A 23,473-nucleotide genomic window follows, 5' to 3' on the forward strand; every position below is an offset into this window, starting at 1 on the left:
GCATGCCACCTCTAGGAGGCTTCTCAACGTGTTTGTCATTAAAATGCAGATTCTAAGGCCCCACACCAGACCCATGGAATCCAAATCTTTGGGTTAGGGGACCTTAGAATCTGCCCTGACTCTTCCTTTTGACAACAAACCCCTGATTGTAGGGGAAACCCACAGAGCAGGAGTTCTTATGACAAGTACCCCAGATGATTCAGAAGGTTCTACAGTTAAAAGAGGGCAGGATCAAAAGATGGAAACAACCAAAGTGTCCATCACTAATGAATTAATAAACAAAATGTGACACACACATATGATGGAATACTATGCTGCAGTAAGAAGAAATGAAATTGGGACACAAATGATAACATGGATGAACCTTGAGGACATTATGCTAAATGAAATCAGCAAGACACTAAAGGACAAATATTGGATGGCCTCAATAATGTCAACTAAATACAGAGAATAAACACATGGAGTTAATCTTAGACTATAGGTTACTAGGAGATAGGATGAGGACTGAGAAGGAATACTGGTGCTTAATGTATATAGAATTTTCTTTTTTTTTTTTAAGATTTATTTATTTATTCATTTCTCTCCCCTTCTCTCCCCCCCCCTCCCGCACCCCAGTTGTCTGTTCTATTTGCTGTGTCTTCTTTGTCTGTGTCTGTTGTTGTCAGCGGCACGGGAATCTGTTTCTTTTTGTTGCGTCATCTTGTGTCAGCTCTCCGTGTGTGCGGCGCTATTCCTGGGCAGGCTGCACTTTCCTTCCTGCTGGGCGGCTCTCCTTACGGGACGCACTCCTTGCGCTTGGGGCTGCCCTACGCGGGGGACACCCCTGCATGGCACGGCACTCCTTGCGCGCATCAGCACTGCGCATGGGCCAGCTCCACACGGGTCAAGGAGGCCCGGGGTTTGAACTGCCGACCTCCCATGCGGTAGACGGACGCCCTAACCACTGGGCCAGGTCCGCCGCCTGTATGTAGAATTTTCAATTAGCTTGACTGTAAAAGTGTGGAATTGGATAGAGTTGATGGTAACACATTACAGTAAGTATATATGTGAGTAACATGGCTGGTTTATAAACAGACTGTGGCGGAAAGGGGTAGACTAAGGAAGCAAATGTCAATTGAAAGAAAGCTAGAGAATAATCTAGGGACTGAATAACATAGTGAACCCAGAGGTGGATGATTGTGGTCAATAGTACACACACAAGAATGTTCTTCTATGAACTAAAACAAATGTATGTCACTATTACAAGGTGGTAATAATATAGTGATTCATGGGCAGAATAAAACTAATGTAACTTATGGACTATAGTTAACAGCAATATTGTAATATTTTTGCATAAATGACGAAGAAGGTAGTATATCAATGCTAAGGGTCAATACTAGGGGAGTACAGGATTTTTCCTTTTGGACTGAAAAAACATTCAAAGATTTACTGGGGCGATGACTGCAGAACTCTGTGATGAAAGTGAGAGCCGTGAGTGTACACTTTGGATAGAATGTACAAGACATGGGACTGTATAACACAGTGAAGCATGTGGTGGAGATGGACTATGGTTAGCAATACAAACATGAGAGCATTCTCTCAAACTACAACAAATGTGCAACACTAATACAGAGTGTTAATAATAGGGGGTGTATGGAAAAAAATAACCAAGTGTATATTATGGACCATACTTAGCAGTAATAGTCTGATCATATTCTTTCATAATCTGAAACAAATGTTCTACGACGGTGTAATGTGTTGGTGGAGGGGTGATGTACAGGAATTCTGCACATTACGTATGATCATTTTGTAAGCTCACAACTTCTCTAAAATGAAAAAAAAAAAAAAAGAGGGCAGAGGCAGGCTCTATGCTTTCGCCGTGGTGTACTGGGAAGAGCTTGGGATGGGAGCCAGGAATTCGGTGCTCCTGTCCCAGCACTGCCATGAACAGTGTGAGGCTCCTTAGGCCTCCGGCTCTTCTTCAGCTGAATGAGGAGCATAAATGTCCTCATGGCTCAGGTCCCATCCATCTCTCTTATTCTGGTTTTTTTATTAGTGCTGCTGGGTAGCCGTCTGGGTGAAAGAGGGAAAAGGTCTTTGGGCTTCAAAGTAGTGCATGCATCCATGTTACTGGTTACCAGATAGGTTTGCCTTGATGGTTTTTATTTTCTGCACTGAAGGAAATTACTTGTGAAGACTTAGAAAAAAAAAAAAAGACAAAAAAATTCCAGACTTGTAATTTTTGTTTTATTATTAAAGTGACATAGGCTGATTGCAAAAATAATCAAATATTACAGAAATGTCTCTTCCCCAAAGCCAATCCTGAACCTACTTCTCAGAAATGATTCTTATTAATAGTTTCATGTACTTAAAAGACTTTTTTAAAAAGCATAGCAGCAGCATAACTGACATTTCTTGAGTGCTTACTGTGTATCAGGCACTGTGCTAAGTGCTATAAGTACATCATCCACTTGAACCTCATGATAACCCATGAGGCAGGCATTTCTCTCCTTAATTAGGGTTGCAGAAATTTTATATATATAGGCATATACACAAACACCAACAATCTATTTTTCACAAAAACCGTACAATGTTACAGCTACTGTACACAGCTTGCTTCTATCATTTTAAAATATTGCAAATATCTTTCCATAACTGTGTATGCAGGACTTTTTTTTAACATCTGCAGAATGTTGAATTATATGAAGTCATCACGATTTACTCAAGCAATCTCTGAGGACTATGTATTATTACAAACAATGGTTTAGTGCTACAGTGAGCATATCTCTTTTTTACAGATATCTTCACCTACTCGCGTGACTATTCCTGAAGGATGAAATTCTAGTAGAACTACGGGGTCAAATAGGGCACATAAATTAAAAATTTTAATACTTTCTGAACAATCTGGATAATAGAAAGTGAACTATATTTGAATGTTTTTTCTAAGTGCTAAAGGTCTTTTCAAATCTAAATCCAAATGCAAAGCAAGATCAGGACATCTGTGTTTCAGAGCTTTTAGATTCTCGGTTCTGCCACTGAACAGATATAAAATTTGGAGTCACAAAGGCCTATCATTCATCTTTTGGGACCCTAATTTCTTTTCGTGCAAAATGACATGGTAAATATGATTTCTGGATCCTGCTTTTGCTCTAACATTCCCAGGTTTGATAAGAGCTTTAGCTCCCTCTTTTAGTTTTCCTATTTATGAGAAAGGACTTGATTTCCTTAGTCCTCCAGGATTAATTATAGAATGCATTTAAAGACCTATCAAACTTAGAAATGCTAAGTAGTTCTCTATTACTTACAGGGCAAGCAGATCTTTGCTAGAGATGGCCTAAAACTGCCTCAAGTTCCAAAATAGTTAGTGGGTCTTTAAGAAAGCAAGATGATTATTGAATACAAGAGGCCACTCTGTCTCAGCATTCTGGAATAAGGGGATGATGAATAGCAGGAGGTGTTTGGGAAGGGTGATACAGTAACACATCTCTCTGGGGAATCTTGCCTTCTTGGAGTGAGTATTTCCAATTGTATGTTCCCTAACAAAGAAGGGATTGTGTGGGCCATGACCTCAGCAGAACACACAGTACATGTTAGATGAGGGACTTAGCCAACCAGTCTATGCTTGTGGCGCTGGGGACAAACTCTGAGATAACATGGCCTCATATTCACACTGGGTTTCATAGTCATTATCTCTCAACCTCCTGGATGCAATAGTCAGAGAAGGACAGCTGTCCCATTGCCAAGACGCAGAAGTGGAAATCCAGAAAGACGTGCTGACTTGTCTCATATCACCCAACCATAAGTGGCAGAGCCTGGTCCAGCAGCCAAAGGATCCGTCTTTGCTGGGTCTGGGGCATGTTAGTCTCCGGTGCCTTTCTGCTGGCCTCTTCTAATGGCTGGCCTCCTCTTTGGCGCCCTCTTCAGTCCAGATTCATCTAGATGAAAAGGTGCAACATCTTGGTGTCTTAAGGGGCAGGCACCAGCCAGAGCATCGAGTTTATCTGAATTCTGGATCCGGCTGATGGTGAGTTTCACTTTCTAAAACACAAGAAAGAAGAAATTTAAATTACTAAGGGTGGGCCTTAGGAGTGCTTGCTCTGTCTGTCCTCATTTATGCTTTTTTGAAAAAAAATTTCTTTGATGAATTACAATAACTGGGCCAGAGAAAGCCAGCAATGACTGTCTGTATTAAGATGGAAGATGAATTTTAGTTTTTGGCATCCACTGGCCGGAGTCTTTAGGGCAGATTTCAAAGAGCATTGATGGCACCTAGATGGGCCCAGGTGCACCAAGAATTTAAAGGGTTTCTTGAAATTAGAGGCTCAACAGGAGACCACCAGACAGGACCAGCCCCAGACAAAAGAGGGGGTGGGTGTGGGTAGAAATTGAAGTCTGATGTGTTTCTCCTACATTCTAGCAACTTCTTCTCTCCTTCCCCTATCCTCCAAAAAACCTTTCCTTTCTCCTTTTAAAATCTCACAGTCTTCTCCTCACTGTCCCGACCCCATCCTAATTCTTCCACCTGTAGCCTGACAGGACGGAAACGAGCTCTGGTATGTTAGGGGTCACTGGCTGCTCCTCCTTTGACTTGAGTTCCCTTTCTCTCTACATACTTTTTCTTTCCAGGAACCAAGTGTGAGAATTTTAAAAGAGAGCTAGAGACCCATTTTATCATTAAAAAAACCAAGTAGGGAAGTTAGGGATTTTTAAAAAATCTTCCAGGTAATCATGTTGGTGTCTACCCACTTAGCCCATATTTCTCAATGGCAGCTGTTATCCAATGGAAAGAGTGCAGGCCGAAGAATGTGCACGAGGGGGAAACGCTGCCATCCCCTTCCGAGCAAGCACTCCTCAATCTGTTGCTGGTCCTGATAAACTGGAGTCAGCGACACCGAGGCACAGATCTTGCATCTGTTCCCAGGCAAAAATCCTTTTCCTGGCTTCTGAGCCAAGACCAGGATATTTGGGTCAGCGTACCGTTTGCTGACTTTCAGCAAGAGGAGGAAGAAAATAGTGAGCATTTGGTCCCAGGTGTGGGTCTTTGACCAAGGAAATGTTTTAGGATTATCAGACTGCAGACCTGAGTTCCTGAAGGCTACCTCTTTTCCACCATGCAAACTCTTACCCAGTCTTCAAAACCCAAGTCAAACACTTCCACCTCTGAGACACCTTTCTGGTATCCCTTAAACAAATTTATTCCATTCCTCCTCTACATTCCCACAGTCTTCTCTTCATATCTAGCACACATTGAACTGTAACTAGCTCATGAGATGCCTTTTTTATTCATTAATCTGCGAGCATCTTAAACTCAAGCTGATGCTTTTTTTTTTGTAGCTCTAGAACCTAGCACAATCACCATCATACAGTAGATGCTCAATGAATGATGAATAAATGAATGAATGATACCTAGATTTGGTCCTTGCTCTGCCACTAACTAGTTATGTACCTTAGGTGCCTCGCTCATCCTTGCTGGATTTCCCCCTTTAGATAATAGGCTAGTACAATTTGTATAACCAACAAGTTTATTGCGTGATGTAGAAGAGATAAGGCATATTTAATCAACTCTCAGACCTGGAAGAAATTTAGGAGATCATCTAGTACAGTGGTTTTCATAAAATTTAAGCCAAGGAACTGTTTCTTCTAGAAAAGCTGATGGGGAAAGTCTAATACATAAAAGAGGTGAATGATAAACGTGGACTGCTCTAGGAGAAGCCCAGCATATGCCCCCTTATCCTCTCTCCATGCACCCCAGAGGCTTAAGAACCACCCCTCCCACTTTAGAAAGAACTGAGACCCAGAGAAGTAATTTTCCCAAAGTCATGCTGCTACTTAGGAGTAAAAGTTGAATAGGAAAGGAACTAACAATATGGGAATTAGGTGAGCATCCAGGTAAGCAGAGTAAAAATTCACAGGCATAGTACATACCCTTGTACTTCGCTTCTATGCCTGACTAATCTACAATCAACAGAGGAGATTGCTTTCAACAATCAGCTGAAGGCTGTAAAAAGAAGTGATGATTTCAGCAGGCAGAAAGGAGAATTTTCATCTCTGCTTCAGCCAGCCAGCTTCTCCTGGGGCATTCATCCAAAGCCTTCATTAGAGTTCCCAGCTTGTGGCCTGCCCTCCAGAATTTGGACTTGTCCCTCCCCAGGGTCACGTGAGAGAATTCGTATAAAAAGTCTCACAGTATTTATGGATCTCTCCTGTTGGTTCTCTTTCCCTAGAGAACCCTGACTAATACAGAAACTTCCAAAGGTGAACTTGTCCAACATCCCTCAGTCAGTAGTAACAGATGTAAAAAGAACCACTCTCTGGAGTGCCTAGTATGTGCCAGTCCCTTGTGAGCATGTTATACATATTATCTCATTTAATTGCCTTACAACTCTATGAGGTACTATCATCATCCCTAATTTTACAGAAAGAGAAAACTAATGCAAAAACTGGATAAAGCAGCTGGGATTCAAATCCTGAAACTGTCTGATTCCACTACAAGCTCTTCTGCCCCCGTATCGCCGATTAGAATTCCTGAACCCAGCTGCTCTGTCTCCCGGCTCTGTATGCTTTCCAAACACTACTTTATAGGAAAGAATTTTTGGAAGAGTCCTAAAATAACGTTCTGTTATTTACCCTTGGTATCTGGGAAGGAAGAATCTTGTTTGCATTCGGGGTGCTGTTCGGGCTGCATCTAAGACCTTGATCTTGTCTCTCTGGCACTGTCTTGCCCTGGCAGGGCTGGTCAGCAGGACTCACCTCCTTCTGGATGGATCGGCTGAGAATCAAGGAGACCTCTTCCAGGCTCTGGGGCTTCAGGTCATTCACGGCCAAAAGGCGATCTCCATGGCAAAATAAGTTTCCGAGTTGCAAGGGGCCTTCCCACTGAGCCACACTGCAATGGAACCCAGCTCGAGTGAGAGACTGTCCGCAGGAAGGCAGGACACCACGGAGTGGTGGGGGGTGCCTCCCTCTAGTCTATCCCATGACCACTGCCTTCACCAGTTTCTTGGGAATCTTCTTTTTCTGTGTTGCACCACATCTGAAGAAGACTACTTCCTTTTTTCTGCTGGGAATATTCTTTCCTCTCTCATGACGGTTAGAGCCTGACTCTTCCTCCACTGTCCAGCTTAAATCCTGCCACCCTTACAAAGCCCTCCTCCATTCCACTCCCTCTGCTGGGATTCATCTCTCTTGCCCCCGGACTTCTGTTGCATGGTGTGAGCACCTTGTGTATAGCAATTTGAAATATTATGCATTTTATATTTACTTGTTTATGTGGCTGTCTTTGTCGTCAGGCTATGAGACCCTGGAAGTGTGGTATCTCCTTTTTATAAAAACAAAATGAAAGAACCTTAATAATCCCATAGTTCCAAGTAAACAGAAAGTGCTTAATATGCGTTTGTTGGAAGTGAGCAAATAATGATCACACAATGAATACTTGAGAAACAATGACTGAATTAATAAATGAGCAAGCTCTAATACAGAGAAGTTTACAGCTTCAGTTGAGTATTGAGCCTTAGCCTATGGGAAATTTGGAAAAATGAAGGTTATGGTTCCTTGCCCTCTTAGATCTTAGAAGACAACTGCTGTGTAACATTTACATTACATTAAAGAGCTTTCTTCTCTTAAAGAAGTGTAGTCTTCCACCAAAACAAATGGCAAAATCTTTAAAAGAAGTAGAATCAAGGAAAAAAACTACACAACAAACAATGGTTACTTTAAGAAAATTCTCTGCAACACAGTCTTTAGTGTCTGAGTCCCTGACTAGCAGGGATTGGTGGTGTCTGGAAATCTTAGACCCTGATATACCTTTTCTTTTCAGACCTTGGATTCTTATTGACTTTACTGACTTCATTCATTCATCAAAAACTCAAGGTGTATCAATTGGGAATGATTTCTTTGGACCACATGTACTTCCTGGCCACATCCCCTTACCTTTGAAAAATCAGAAATTTGCTGCATGTTGGAATTTTGAGTCTTCCCATACCAACCCACCTCCCAGCTAACTCTCCCATCCAACAGTACCCTTATTTCTGCCAATCTCAATCGAAGAGCCTTTGTAACAAAAGCAACACAACAGTCCATGTGCCTCCTCCCCCAGTTTTGCCAAAGACCAAGTGTCAAGATATAACTGTTCCCCTCATATCTTTCAACCCCATTTGTAATCAATAGCACTGAAATCTCGGACGTACCATATCTGTCCCGCAGCTTCTATGAGAGCAAGATAATTTATGATGTCAGAAGGAGAAAGGAACATATCCAATTTCTCCACTCGGCCTTCATCAAGGATGTTGCTATGAGATAAGACATTTGTAAAAGTCATATCAGGCAACTGGCCCTGGCTTGGAACTACACTTTTTGAACAGACTTTTGGCCTCTTATTTTTGAGACTGGCCAAAACATTTGGAGAAAATATGAATTTAAGTTACTGAAAAGTACTTATCAATGCCCTCCCTGACTTTGGGAGGTGATAATGGGTGGTAGATCAAGGAAAGGGAGCCAAAAATTGACTAGGTTGATTACATAACTGTTAGCATCAGGTTGGCTTCTGGAAATGATTATATAGAAGAAGACAGAGAGGAGTTAAAATTGAGATCAAGTTCATCAAATACTCTCTCTTGGCATCACTTAAAACCTAAATCTCCCTTTCTGTTCTATAAGCAAACCTCAGGAGACATTTATGTCCACACTTAGGCTAGTGGTAAAAACTACAAGACATGCTACTCTTCAAGTCAGTTTGGATCCAAAGTTCTAGGACCTGAAAGATGGGGCCACGGGAGAATTTAAAAAATAGTTGAAAATGCCACCCCAGCACAGGGGACCTCTTTGCTTCCTGCTTGTGATGCTCCCTGTCCTTGGCCACAGCACCCGTGAAGGGAAGAAGCTAGTCATAATCGTGGCTGACTTGGAGATTTCTAGGAACTGTTTTAAGATGGGACTACTGCGTAAAACAGGAAGCCTACTGGAGAGTAGCTCAACTGGTTGAGCACCTGCTTCCCATATATGAGGCCCTGGTACTTCCTAAAAACAAAACGAAAATGAAACAAATAAACAAACAAAACAACCAGGAAGCCTACTTTGCTCTTAGGGCTCACTGGTTTGAGAAACAAGAGCTTTACTTGATTTATACAGGCCATTGCACAATAGTTAGTGAAGCTGAGCCCTTGTTCTCTTTCATGATCTGTGCTTGCATGTTGGTAGGTGAACAACATGAGTTGCTTCCTGTGCCTTGTTCTTGCAGGTGAAGGTCCCCATCCTGTGTCTCTGGAAGGGTCTGGGATTCCTCTTTGCTGTCAGCAGACAGGTGGGATATCCCTTTGAAAACACTAGAATATAGGAAGCTAAAAGCTTTTTTAGTATGTCCCACTGTGTGTGAATCAGAATTAAGTAGTTAACAACTGTATGAAAACGGGCGAGTTCTTGAAGTATGCCCAACCATCAGAATCACAGCCACAGCTAAAGTCAAATCCAAAAAACTTTCCTTCTTAAAATGGATATGGAATCAAAATAACTGTTTACATTGGAGGGGTTTGGAGGACAGAAGTGAGAGAGTGGGAGACATAAACACAAAATAGAAAATAGCTTTCCCAGGAATCAGAAAATGTACTGAGGATATTACTAATGCCTTTCTGTGGTTAGGGAACCCATTGCCATTTTCTTCTTGTTTTGAGATGAATGAATATTGCATTGAACTTTGTCTGTAGTAATATTCTGTAGTAATAATAGCAGATTAGCTAAAAATCAAATTTTAAAACAGTAGCTTTACTTACCAAGATTTCATTGTCATGTAATGATGGTCATTTCTCTTGGAGCCCTGGTCTGGACTACCAGGTTCAATGAATTTGTCAGAATCACTGGAATTAATAATATTATCCAACTATACACAAGAGGAATAGAGTTAAAGATGCAGCTGACCAATAAGCCAAATACTTTCTTAGTCTATTCACTACCTCTTACACTAAGACCCTGGGCCCTGAACTAGTAAGCACATCCTCCATTGGATGAAGAGTGGTGCTCCTTCGAGCATCCTTACCTAGTGGAGCCAGCAAAGCTTATGGCAAACCCAATGTCCATGTCCTCCTGGATCCCCCGCGCTCCTGACACAAGTTTCCTATTGGACAAAACTACTATTTACCTTTTTGTTCCATTACTAGGCATCTAATGACATGAACCCCTTCTCTCAATTTGTTCTACTACAAAATCATATCCACTGCCTGGGTCAAGGACTCAGACTTGATGCAAATCTGGCCTCAGGCTAAGCTCAAGGGTAGCCTGTCCCCTAGAACTAAGATAGTGGGGGCAGTGATTGCTAAGAAACCCTCAAGGGCTTCCTCTTGCCTATCCTAATCAGGACCTCTTGCCTATTCTCTTGCCTATCCTCACCATGACCCACAGTTGGAATCCTTCCTTCCAGTCGACTTCCAGTTGACTTCCAGTAAAGTCAGTCTTCTCTCTACTCCCCCTCCATGCTGCTATTCTAGGTCCCAGGTGCATGCTGTCTTGTCTACCTGGAATGCCGCATTTGTCATTTATTGTTTGAACTGTTTAGGTCTGGCTGAAGTCCCACAGCCTCCTCTGATAAGCTCAGCTACTTCTGAGCTCTCCCTTCTCTGAACTCCTATTGCACAGTTGGTCATTATTATTATTTTTTTGTCTTTTAGCTTAGTATTATCTGTCTTACTAGACTTTGCATCAAAAAGTACCTAGCAAAGTACCTAGCGAAGCTCAGGTGTATAACTGATGCTCAATACATGCCTGATTAATTGTTTGGACTATTAAAAAAGACTATACCATCATTGTGTCCCAGAGAACACTAGTATGAGAAATATTTTTGGTGAAAGAAGAGTCCTGTGGTCAAATGAAATTGGGGATTACTGTGTATTTTATTCCTCTTGGATATTTATAATGGACCTCTGCATATGAAAGACATTAAGAATTCTGTAGTTAAGAAGCTTGTTAACTTAGTTTAACTTGGCATTTCTAGATCTTATTTGATCCTGGAACACTTCTTTTGTGTGTACACATGTTAAATCTTAAAGAAAACCATCAGTTTTGGAAATGCTGCAGGGACCTTCCCCTCAATTTGGTCTTCCTATCTCCCACTTCTCTTCTCTCTACAGTCTACCTCGAATATAGCTGCTAGTTTAATATTACTGGAAGATAATTCGGGTTTTGCCACTTACCAACTCAGAACCATTACTGCTTCTGTGCTACTTGCAAATTAAAGTCAATTTTAAAAATTTATTTTTATTTTTATTATTTTTTCAATTTGGTTTTCAAGACCCATCATAGCCTGCTTTTTTTCCTGTTTTTTTTCCCACTATTGCCATTCACTCCATCTAGGTTCTAGGCCAACTGAACTATTCACCATATACATATCACATCCCATTTCTTCTCTGAAGCTTTCCTGACTCATGGAGAGGGAAAATTACTTTGACCGTGCTCCTTGTTTAGCATTATCATGCGGCAACTGTAAACCTATGGGCTCTGAGTGCAGGAGCAACATCAGGTTCATTATTGCAGCCACCGTGACCAGTCCAGCATGGCATAGAGCACACAGAAAGCAGCCTGTAAAAGCTTCTAGTTGATCAATAGATTGATTGGTACACACCACACATTTACCACCCAAGGACCTTTACCCATATTATTCCTTCTGCCCAGAATGTCTTTCCTCAATTCCCGAAATCCAAATTTGACCCATCCTTCAAGTAAAGGCAAAAGTCATCTCCTCCATGGAACCTGCTCTGGTCTTTTCTGGCACTTGAATCCCCTCCTCCCGCCATGAGCAGATCATCTGTGTCTGATGACCTTTGTGTTCCCATTGAGCCCAACCTAGCGTCTTGGGACTAGTATATGGCAGGGGCTCAGTAAATATTTGTTGAAGGAATATAAAATTGATGGATGGAAGGGGTTACCTCCAAAAGAACACTTCGGGGGCTAAGATAATGACTCTCTTCTTCCGTAACTTGTGTGGTCTTTGATAAGAAGTCATGTGGAAGGTGAGCTTGCCTGAATTCTGGAGAACTTTTTTCCCTTAAATGCTGAATAAAAGAGATGAAGACAGAATTAATGCTTTTCTTTTTTCTTTTTTGGCAAGAGATGGAATTAAACCACATACTTTCTGGAAAGGCTATAATAGATTATTTGGGTTGAGAAGATCAGAGGATCTTCCAAGGTTACATCCAGAAGTCCACACAACTTGAACTTGCCTCCTGAGCCTGGTCACTACTGATGCCATAAAAATACAAGCACAAGTTCAGGCTTTACTCTGCTATTGGCTTCTCTGGGGTTAGTGTTCTAAGTCTCTAAGCTCTGCCATGGAGTACCCCCCCCCCCACTTCTTTCCAGTTATCATCCAGAGCCATCTGAGAAGGTAATTAGCCCAGAGTCAAGGCGATGCTCCTTTCCTCTTCCTGCTCAATGTTCCTCTTTTGTGTTCTGCTCCCATACTTCTCCTGTTTCCATAGCAATGCAATTTGGTAGAGTTAATCATATAACGTATGAATTATACGCTTCAAGGTGATCTAGGTTTAACCAATTACTGCCTTTCCTCCCCTAACAGATACAAGATACTCTACTAAAGTATTTGCTTTAATGGCAGGAAAATTGTTATAAGTACAATTTAATTCTTCCAAGTACAATGCCTTAGTGCAGGTTTTTGTGTGTTTTTTTTTTTTTTTTTTTAAGATCTTGAATGTTCCTAGGAAGTCCCTGAAAGAGGGTGATTTTTTTTTTTTTTAAGTGTTTAAGTTGTGTCCATTTTTCTAGCTCTAAGCTCATGGGGCCAGATCATGCTAAGTTGGGAGTGAAGAAGAGTTCCCACTTAATTTCAACAGTAGCAGCAAAATCCAATAAGGCAAATGGTACCTTAACTTGAGCTGGTTGAAAAATCACTGGTCTGAAAACATGGTGTGAACATGCAAGACAACCAACAGCCTTCTTTTTGGGGGTGGGGGGTCAGGAGTGAAAGGCTGGAGGCCTCCACAACTCTGTTTCATACCACCTTGTCTAGTCATTAAATGAATAACTGAAATGACCTGGTGAATTAGATATGTTAATAAAAAGCTTTTAAAAGAGTTGGAGAACTAACAAGTAGATAAAATAGGGAGTTATGCCCCATTAAGATGTTTGTAATGCCCAGAGAGATGGGAGAGTCGATGTTTAGTCTCTGTGACAGTTTGAATTTTGTAGATCCCAAAAAAAAAGATTATGTTCTTAAACGAATCCATTCCTGTGGATGTGGTACTTTTGATTGCATTAGATTTGCTTTAGATAACTTGATTAGATTGCTTTTGATTGGGCTACATCAGTGAGGTAGCTTGGGTCTCTGCCCTCTTGCTGGGTCTGATATAAATGGAAACACAGAGAGAGACACACAGAGAAAGGCTGCTGCCATATTTGACCCTGCTTTGTGAAAAAGGATTGGAGGGTCACTAGCAGCCAAAGCTTATGCACGAAGCCCCTAAGAGGCTGGGCCTGCGGAGCAGCTCTAGGCTGAAGAAACAAGCCTGGTTGCCCACAGCTGAGCTCTGGGAGCTGGTGGATTCTGGAGGGGAAGGCAGAGACCTTCACCACCTGGCAGGACGCTGAGAAAGAGTCTCTGCTGATGCCTAGAGTTGGACATTCTCACAGCCTCAGAACTGTAGGATTTTACTCCAAATTAAATCCCGTTTATAAAAGCCAACACATTTCTGGTACTTTGCATCGGCAGCCCTGTGGCCAAGTAAGACAGTCTCTAAGGGATGAAAACAGTAGCCCTGGCGGGGGTGGGGGTGGGGGAAGCTCTCAGCTGGTTTATTAGTACTGTCCAAAGATGGGAATAAGCAAATCCAAGATAGCTGAGGGTGCCAGGACATATCATGTTGGAGGGGCAGATGTAGCTTACTTTACTCCCCCAAATGGATTTCAAACGAAATTAAAGTGACACGGAGGCAAGGCTGATCAGGGTAAATGGAAGAAATGAATAGGAATCTCTGCCTTTGTCTGAGGAGCATAGATGGTGTGGCAGGAAGTCAACTAAAGTTTCGAAAACCTTTTCACAAAGGTAATCTGTGCCCTGTGTGTGAAAGGAAGGAAAAGACTGGCAGCCAGGCTTCTCCTTTGCTATGGGCAGGGGTGGGGATTTCAGCCCAGCACACCCAGACGGTATAAAGGAGCATCCAGGATCCACGGAGACATTTGCGGGGAGGCATGGTAGCAGGAAGGCTCATCTGTGGTCTGGAGGACAGACTAAATGTAGAATAAATATTAAGGCTGAGAATCAGTCACGCAGTGGATCAGGTTTTGAGGAAGGTGGGTATGGTGTCAAATTCAACAGCTAATTAGTAAGATTTTGGAAGTGTTAGTCAACACTTAGGAATGGTGTCCCGAGAGAAGGAGGTGACTCTAATTACCATGTTTGGAAGACAGTTTCTTGGCAAAGTGATACTAAGAACGTCCGATGAGCCAGAAGGAACAAGGAGAGGGCTGGGGTTGGACGTGGGCCTTTTATCACTCCCCTGGAGGCTTTCCTACTTACGAAAAAGAAATAGTGTGATTAGGGCACTGGAATGAAACGACAGCCTCCCCACTGGGCTCCCTGCCTCCACTCTCTCTCCACTGTTACCTAACGTCCATCCCAAAGGGGCAAATAGAGCTTATAGGGAGGTAACTGCTGGCCAGACCAGCCATTTCTCAATAGGCCAAGGGCTGATCTTGTCTCTCTCCCGTTCTCAAATACTTGCAGACTCTGCCTGACCCTCTGAGCACCTAAGTTTCTTTCAACTACTCCCTTCAATTTTATCTCCCTCTGTACCCTGTCTCCTTTGGTCCAACTGCTTGAATCTACTTGTAGACATGCTTGGCTTTCTCCTTCTTGACTTTTGCTTTTGTTGTGAGCAAGCATAGAACAAACTAGAGAATAAGTCAAAATGATACCTAAGGACCAAAGTTCCATTTGTAATCTCAGCCTGCCCTAAGAAGGGGCTTACATAAATTAGCAAAGGGTCTTATGAGGCAAAATTAAAGTAAAATGAAAATACTTAAAGCTATTAACACATTAAAGAGACATTGTGTTGAAAAGCAAGAGAAATATTAATACAAAACTTTTTATAGAAACCACCCTAGACTTAGTTATTCAAAAGAAAGCTGTTATGTACCTTGACTAACAATGATGGAAAATACTCTAGTTTCAGTTGCTATTAAAAAACACTACGGTTAATTTTCACTCTCCCTACCACAATAATGAAAGCCTGAAGTGTCTGTATTTTAGCTCTTTTGCAAAACACAAAAGTGTTTTTTCCTCTTGATAATCATAAAAATAACAAGGACGTACATTTTCTCACTTATATATTCCTTGTATTAATGCCAGTTGCTAAGGGAAAGAAAAGCTATGACTGTTTCTTTGTGAAAGAAGGCTATGCCCTGCTATTTTACTAACGATACCGTCACGTCCATATCCTGATGTGGTGCTTTTACATCTTGGCAAAATGTTGACATGAAGAAGACCCAGTCCTTAATCTTCTCCCTGTTGAAAGGAATAAACTTTCAGCTGACACGTGGCAACAATAGCACCTACGCTCCATTTGAAGCAGAGAAGGATTCTTCTATTAAGGGAGAACAGACAGTGGGGGGCAGGTTTCAGGGAAACGGGGACTTGTTTCCTATGCAGTTTAAACGACCCACCAGCTCCTCAACTCACACACTAGAATTAACCCTCATGCCATCGCTGTGAGGAAAACTCAGAGAATTGGGAAGAAAAGTAGAAAATAATAATAATAATCACAGGGTTTGGGGCTTTGGGCTTTGACACTGATTTCTTTTGTGTTCTTAAGCACCCCCTAACCTGCCAAAACCAATTCTGTGCAGCTATCCAGGTGTGCTTCCCCTGAGGTAAAATGCGTGCCTGTGAAAACTGTGTTGGAACTGAATTTATATACATCACATTTTCTTTTCTCCTGACTCACATGACAATTTAAAAGAAAGCTCTGGTCTCTGGCTCAACATGAATCGGATCAAGAGTCTTCATGCTCAGGCTTTAACACGCGTGGCCTCCTCTGCACATCTCCCTTCACCAACTTGGCCTCTCGCTCCAGCTGGTAATATCGACAGAGACCACAAGGCGCCTTCGCTAGCATCAGGAGCCCCTCTTAAACACGGAAGACTCCTTCTGGAATGAAAAGAATCTCTCCCTAATGTGTGTAGCTTGTAGAGATGTTTGATACTAGGTTCATTGATGTGGGATGCATCCGGGATGACCGTGAATTTTCAAGGCATTTTAACAAATAACAAACACTGCTGAGATGGTAGTCAAGGTTGTACCTGTGGCTTTCCATCTACCGCATGCTTATTGGTTTAATTAAAAAAATTTTTTTGCACACCAGAGACACTCTGCTATCTGATTACTCACCTGTCTTGGCCAATGAGAAAGTAATCCCTGTTGGTGGTTCTGATGGACATCACCTCATCAGGGTGGCATTGAAACATCTTCTGCACAGCCTGCATTTTCTCATCGCTACTTATGCCAACTTCTACACTGGAATTTCTGTTAGATACAGACAAAGTCTTTTACAGATGTAGACACAAAATTAGGAAGAAAATGGACTGTTTTATATTAAGACTCAAATAGAATAAAATGTTAGATTTGCGTGATCAATGTTTTGAAAATATTTTAAAAATTTTAGAAATTAAGTTTGAGATGGTTCATCTCTGATTGAAAATATTTTGTTCAGCCTGAAATTTAATTTAAAAATTCCTACTTTAGTTGGATTCTTGATTCTACAAATTATTGTCATACCGAATTTTTAAGTTCATAGTTTCTTAAATAGAAGAGAAAAAAAAAATCTAAACTAAAAAAAATCCATGTTGGCTCTTTGAAATAATTTCATCTACTCTTTCTGGCCCACACTGTTTAGTTAGAAAATCGAAAACAAATTAAGTGAATCAAATTCTTTCTTAAGTGAATACTTAAACATTTAGCAACCATAAGATACAATATGAAAAAGTATTTATATTTTATTCAAGGTGTTCTCTCTTTTAGCTCCTTTCAGTAACAAATATTGCAAGAAGTTTGATGCTCTTGACTCCTTTGGTCGATGATTTAAATTCAACTTGCATTCAGCTGGTTAGTATTTATCTTGTTAGCATTTGTTATGAAAGTTTTCTAGCTGGGATACGCACTGGTCAATTTCAATGGATCCTCGGTGATGACAGTCTTTGTAATAGGAAAGACTAAAACCTTTGCCCTCACTCGTTGACAGCATGAAAAACCGCTTTTTCCAAGAGGCCTGGAAAATGAAAAAGTTTTGCATCTCAGTTAAATCCCAGAAGGAAGAGACAGGAAAAAAAGCTCATGAGGGTGGTGGGAGGCTTGTTAAATTGCAATGAATACTTACTGCAGAGAAGAAAAGCTGAGGGGGTGGTGATTTAATAAAGTAATCATATTTGCAGACTCCATGTCTACAATAAAGTGCAAGTTGTTTGCCTAATAAAAGAAAGTGAACAGGACTCAGTTTGTTCCCAGTAAATTTCTGAAAAGAACTGCCTGATTTGGAAAAGACTGTTTATCTCTGGAAAGTTCTTCACATTTTTCGGTATGGAAAAGAACACCCGAAAAACAAACAAACAAACAAAACTAGATAGCTATAATAGCACAAGAAGACAACAAAGGACCAAGTGTGGTTCTGATTCTTATTCATCTACAGACAGGGCCTTCACTCAGATGATATTTAGAAGAGCACCTTAATTTATGTCATGCCCCTTTGGGTTCTCTGCTTCTGAAGCAAGTTGTTGGCCCTCTAAATACAAGCAGGGTTTATCTCAGTTCCTGTTTCAGAATTGGAGTTATGGGAGCAAGTTACTTCTGCTCCCGCTCCTTTGGCTTAACAAAACAAAAGCAAAACCACCTGCTATTGACAATGAGATGGCCAAAGTGGTAAAAGAGATTTCCAAAATATTAACTGCTTCTCTGTAAAGTATTGAAATTATAGGGGGTTTTGATTTTGTCTACATTTTCCAAAATGTCTGTAAGAAATACGTACCCCTTTCATTATTTAGGAAAAAGACAAATTGTTAAAATAAAAATTATTTAAAAAAAAAACACCACCACCAAAAACAGAACTTGGTTTTGCTTTTACATTCAGACTGTAGTTTTATTTTATCACTGGTATCAGAAAACAGCTTTTTTTTAAAGAACTTGAACTTCTTAATAAAGTGAAAACAGAATCAGGATTAAGTAATATAATTGTTGGAGCCATTATGGTGGTCTCCCTCTACTCCCCCTGTAGCAACTTGATGGTTGAAAGAAGAAGAAAAAAGGGAGGGAAAAAAGAAAAAGAGAAGATAAAATTATTCCTACTCATTTCCTGGGCATGCTCCCATCTTGCTCAGTGACTTTACCTATCCATCAGCCTCACTCTCCTTCTATTCTCTTGAGATCATCCCTCTATAGGGCCTCAGCACTCATACTTAATAATGATCCTTCTGACATCAGTCACCTAATCCCCTACTCAGCGTATCATCTCCTTTGCTCAGAGTGACTGTTCCCCCAGATCCTGAGATTCTCTCCAGGATTTTCACCTCTTCCTCCCTTTACTCCTCCTAAACACACTCTTGACCCGGATCTCTTCCCTTGACCCTTCCCAGTTTTCCTAGTTTCAGCCTTTTCCTGGCTTCATTTGTCTTATTTCTGGTCCAGATTCATTAGGGCCCTCACCATCAGCCCCAAACGAACTCCCACCATTTTGACCTTCAGCTTTTCCCACTTTGCCAGGCCTCAGCCATACTGAACGCCCACTGTCTGCTTCCTCTGCTCCTACCTTGACTTCTGAGCATTTAAGCACAAAGGCACAACACCAATCTGATAGGCTCCACTATAAAATTTTGCTCTCTGAGCTCAACTGGCCCTGGCAATTATTGAATCTTCTGTTCATCCCTTATAAGGTTGTCACATGGATTCAGACAAGAACTTTTTCTAATATCTGCAGTTTCCTCAAACTCCTTATCTTGTCCATCAGTAGAGGACCCTGCCTCCCTCCGGAGGAATGCTTCAGCCTCTCTTGTTATCTCAAATTTTCACTCTTGTATATACAATTTTTGTCCCTAACCATTTCCACCCAGATTTTCCATAGGTTTCTCATGTGCACATGAACAAAAGTGAACTCTTTTACTCTTTACTCCTCCTCTTAGGTACCCTATAACACTCTTTTTTTCCATGATCAAGCACTTAAATTTGTTGGGAATATGAGATTGATTTGACATTTGGAAGATCCATACATGCAATTCACACATTAACAGAATAAAATAAACAACCCTCTACAAACTAGGAAAAGAAAGGAACTTCCTGAATCTTTTTTCCCCCCCAGGACCAAAGGGAAGAACCCGTGGCCTGCTTTTAAACCAGTTTCCTTTTTTTAACCTTTCAAAGTTGTTAAAGCTTTACCAGAAAGCATGAGCGTAAGGAACATAGTCGTCCAACACTTCTCATGTAAATCCAAACCTCAGACTCCTTTTTGTGAAGTAAGAAGGCTACTTGCTGTTTTTAAGTTCATTTCTGAGTTGCAAAGATTATTTCCCCTTCCCTGTTTTTAGGATTTCCTGTATTCCCCCATTCGATCTTGGCTGCCACAACCAGACAGAAAGTGCAAGGACTTCTTCTTGCATCTATAGTGAACCCTATAACGCTTGATGACACAAACAGTTATCCATCCTCCCCACTAAGACCACTTAGAGTCATCTTACTCCTTTCCTCACCCTCATGTCAAATCAATCATCAAGCCTTGTCCATTTTACTTCCAAATATTTTCTGGATCCATCCTCACCTCTGTGTTCCTACCACCACTGCCTTAATTCTAGAACCTGTATAAATCTCTCTCTGTACAGTAGTATATAGTATGTCTAGTTTGTCTCCCTGATTCCAGTCTTGATATCTTCAAATTCATCCTTCACATAGACCCAAGAGTAAATGTCAAATATGACCAATCCAGAACATGCCTCCAAGATGAAAAAACAGGAACTGAATTTACTCTCCTGTCTGAAACAACCAGAAAAAAATCCAACCAAACAATATATTAAACAGAAACTTTCAAAACACTAGAAATTAGTGATCCCTAAGAAATGGGGAACAAACTAGGTGAGTCCTATAATTGCCTTGAAAGAGTTTTCAGGACATGGCATGAAGGGGGGAAACAGATGATACCAGTTGTACTCCCCGAGTTGAAGAGATGGAGCTGAGAGTCCAGGGAGATCAAGGCAGCTAGAGTTTGTACATCAGAGTATCAGAGAAGAGACAGCTGCACAATGAGAGGAACCCACAGATCTACATAAAGTCCCACTCAATTATTCAACAGGGTATTGATTAGTACATGTGTTTGACGAAATTACCCAAGGCCAGGGAAAACACCATTAGAAAAGATCAGAGGGAACAGTGCCCATTACTCATACAGGGGCAGAAAAATGCCTGTTTCTGCAAACCAGACTAGAAAAACTCATAATTCATGGTTATTCATTGGGAAAATTATTCTGAAGTGTCTTGCTTCAGTAGTGTGAAATAATCACTCCTAGACTGAGCATTGTTCTGGATTCACATAACAAATCATAAAAGCAAGACTTAAACAGATCAAATTGTTTCCAAAAACTTAGCTGTATCCAAGTACAAAGCTCAAGAAGTTTTATAGGAGTACAAAAAATATCCAGACTCAATAAAGTAAAATTTGCAATGTCTGGCATCCAATCAAAGATTACCAGGCATGCAAAGGGGGGGGGGGGGGGAACGGACATGACCCATATTGAGGAGAAGAATCAACCAATTGAAACAGACCCAAAATTGAAGCATAGGTTAGCGTTAGCAGGGTGCGTTGTTAAACATTATTATAACTGTATTTCATAAGTTCAAGAAGTTAGGTAGAGATGTAGGAGATTTAAAAAAGACCCAAATTGAACTTCTAGAGATGAAAACTACAATGTCTCAGATTTTAAAATTATACTGGATGGGATTAAGAGTGGTTTAGACATTCTAGAAGAAAAGATTAGTGAACTTGAAGGCATACCAATAGAAACTTTCAAAATAATCACAGAATGAAAAAAGAATCCAAAAACATAAAAAGAGCACCAGTGCTCTGTGGAAGAACTTCAAGTGGCCTAATACACAAGTAATTAGAGTGCCTGTAGGACTGGGGGAGAAAGGGAAAGGAAACAGAAAAAAAAATACGTGAAGAAATATTGTGGAAAATCTTACAAACTGGAAAATTTTGATTTGAATAAACTCTTCACTAAATAAGATATATAGACAGCAAAAAAAAAGCACATGAAAAAATGCTCAGCATTGTTAATCATTAGTTAAAATCACAATAAAATACCACACGTACCTATTGGAATGACTAAAATTAAAAAGACTGATCATACGAAATGTTGGCAAGGATGTGGAGGAACTGGAACTCTCCTACACTTCTGGTTCAAAGGTAAAATGGAATACCCATGTTAGAAAAGCAGTTTGGGCAATCTCTTAAGTTAAAGAGCCATTCTACACTTAGATAAGGGTTATATGACCATCTAAAGATTTATACATGAACATAAGCTTTTTTTTTGTAATAGCCAAAGACAGGAAACAAGAGAAATGTTCAATAGGTGAATGGACCAACAAATTGTGATATACGCATACAATAAATATTACTCAGCAAAAAAGGAACAAGTTATTGATGCACACAACAATGTGAGTAAATCTCAAAATAAGATGGTGCTGAGGGAAAGAAGCCAGACGAAAAGAGTACCTGCTGTACGATTCTGTTTATATAAAATTCTAGAAAGCACAAACTGATCTATAGAGACAGAAAGCACATCAGTGGTTGTCTAGGGAAGCCTGGATGCACAGAGGGTAGGAGAAAGGGGAACACATGAAAACTTGTGGGGATGATAGAGATGTTTATTATCTGGATTCTGGTGATGATTTGATGGGTGCATACATATGTCAAAACTTATCAAATTGCAGACTTTAAATATGTCAGCCTATTGTATCCCAATTAAACCTCAATAAAGCCTTTAAAACCCAAACAGACAAAATTTTAAGAAACGTTAAATATACTCCTACCACATGATTCAGTCATTGCACTCCTAGGTAAAGGAATATATGACCTTACAAAGATTTGCATACAAATGGTCATAGCAGTTTTATTTGTAATAGGCAAAGATTGGAAGCAACCTAGATATTCGTCATTGGATAAATGATTCAACAAACGGTGGCACATCCATATACTAGAATGCTAGTATAATGGAAGTCAGCAATAAAAGGAACAAACTCTTCACATGTGCTATAACAGGGGTGAATCTTGAAATAATTATGTTGAGTAAAAGAAACTAGTAGACAAAAAGAGTGCACACTGTATAATTCCACTTATGTGAAACTCTAGTAAGTACAAATGAATTTAGTGAGCAAAAGCAGAATAACAGGGAGTAGGTTTGGGTGCTGGTGGGAGGGATTACAAAGAAGCACAAAATACTGTGGGGAATGGTGGATATGTTCACTATTGTGATTGTGCCAATAGTTTTCCAGGTGTGGACATATGTCAAAGCTTATCAAATTTCACACTTTAAAGAGGTGCTGTTTATATGTCAATTATACAGCAATAAAGGAATTTTAAAACAAATCTGACCAATTCAAAATGCAAATTGGACCACACCACTTCCATACTCAAAATGCTTCAAAGTTGCCCCTCTTATGGAGTTCAACATTTGGCACAATATGATACCATCTTTCTGTAGCCTTGTCTCCCAGGCTCCCCTTCCTACCTTATACCTACATACTCCACTGACACCTCCTGCCTCTAGGCCCCTTCATTGCTTTTGTTATTCCACCCCTTTTGTTGAGATGTGCTCTTTTCCAGTCTCTGTCAAAACCCTACACAAGGGAAGTGGATTTGGCTCAATGGATAGAGCATCCGCCTACCACATGGGAGGTCCAGGGTTCAAACCCAGGGCTTCCTGATCCATGTGGTGAGCTAGCCCACACACAGCACTGATGCGTGCAAGGAGCGCCATGCCACACAGGGGTGTCCGCCACATAGGGGAGCCCCACGTGCAAAGAGTGTGCCCCGTAAAGAGAGACACCCCATGTGAAAAAGTGCAGCCTGCCCAGCAGTGGCGCAGCACACACGGAGAGCTGATGCAGCAAGATGTTGCAACAAAAAGAGACACAGATTCCCAGTGCTGCTGACAAGAACGCAGGCGGACACAGAAGAACACACAGCGAATGGACAGAGAGAGCAGACAACTGGGGGGGGGGGGAGGGGAGGAGAAATAAGTAAAAAAAGAAAAGAAAAAACAAACAAAAAACCCCTACACAACATTAAGGGTCCAGCTAAATTCCTTTTCCATAAAATCTCTCTGGTTTCCCACAAGTATTTGTGTGCATTTTTGTCTCCAGACTCCATAGGATTTATTTTTATTTTTTTCTTTAGCTTTAGATTACATATAAAGTTACATAAAAAATATAGGGGATTCCCATATACCCCACCCTCTCCCCCTCCCACAC

General features: G+C 40.8%; 1 protein-coding gene across 1 annotated transcript in view; it reads right to left on the reverse strand.

Moving 5' to 3' along the window:
* Positions 1–2,207: 2,207 nt before the first annotated feature.
* The window catches only part of PLEKHS1 (pleckstrin homology domain containing S1), a 29,356-nt gene continuing 8,090 nt past the window's right edge, over positions 2,208–23,473 (reverse strand). The window contains exons 3-12 of the mRNA XM_058298363.1: positions 17,346–17,434; positions 17,131–17,237; positions 16,361–16,495; positions 15,397–15,478; positions 14,367–14,483; positions 11,889–12,014; positions 9,744–9,850; positions 8,166–8,267; positions 6,730–6,865; positions 2,208–4,017 (exon numbers count right to left, since the gene is read on the reverse strand). Of these exons, the coding sequence (XP_058154346.1) occupies positions 3,838–4,017; positions 6,730–6,865; positions 8,166–8,267; positions 9,744–9,850; positions 11,889–12,014; positions 14,367–14,483; positions 15,397–15,478; positions 16,361–16,495; positions 17,131–17,237; positions 17,346–17,434 (1,181 nt within the window). The 3' untranslated portion in view covers positions 2,208–3,837. The remainder of the gene's footprint in view (positions 4,018–6,729; positions 6,866–8,165; positions 8,268–9,743; positions 9,851–11,888; positions 12,015–14,366; positions 14,484–15,396; positions 15,479–16,360; positions 16,496–17,130; positions 17,238–17,345; positions 17,435–23,473) is intronic.

The sequence above is a fragment of the Dasypus novemcinctus genome, chromosome 6, assembly GCF_030445035.2.
Source record: "Dasypus novemcinctus isolate mDasNov1 chromosome 6, mDasNov1.1.hap2, whole genome shotgun sequence".
Classification (NCBI taxonomy): Eukaryota; Metazoa; Chordata; class Mammalia; order Cingulata; family Dasypodidae; genus Dasypus; species Dasypus novemcinctus.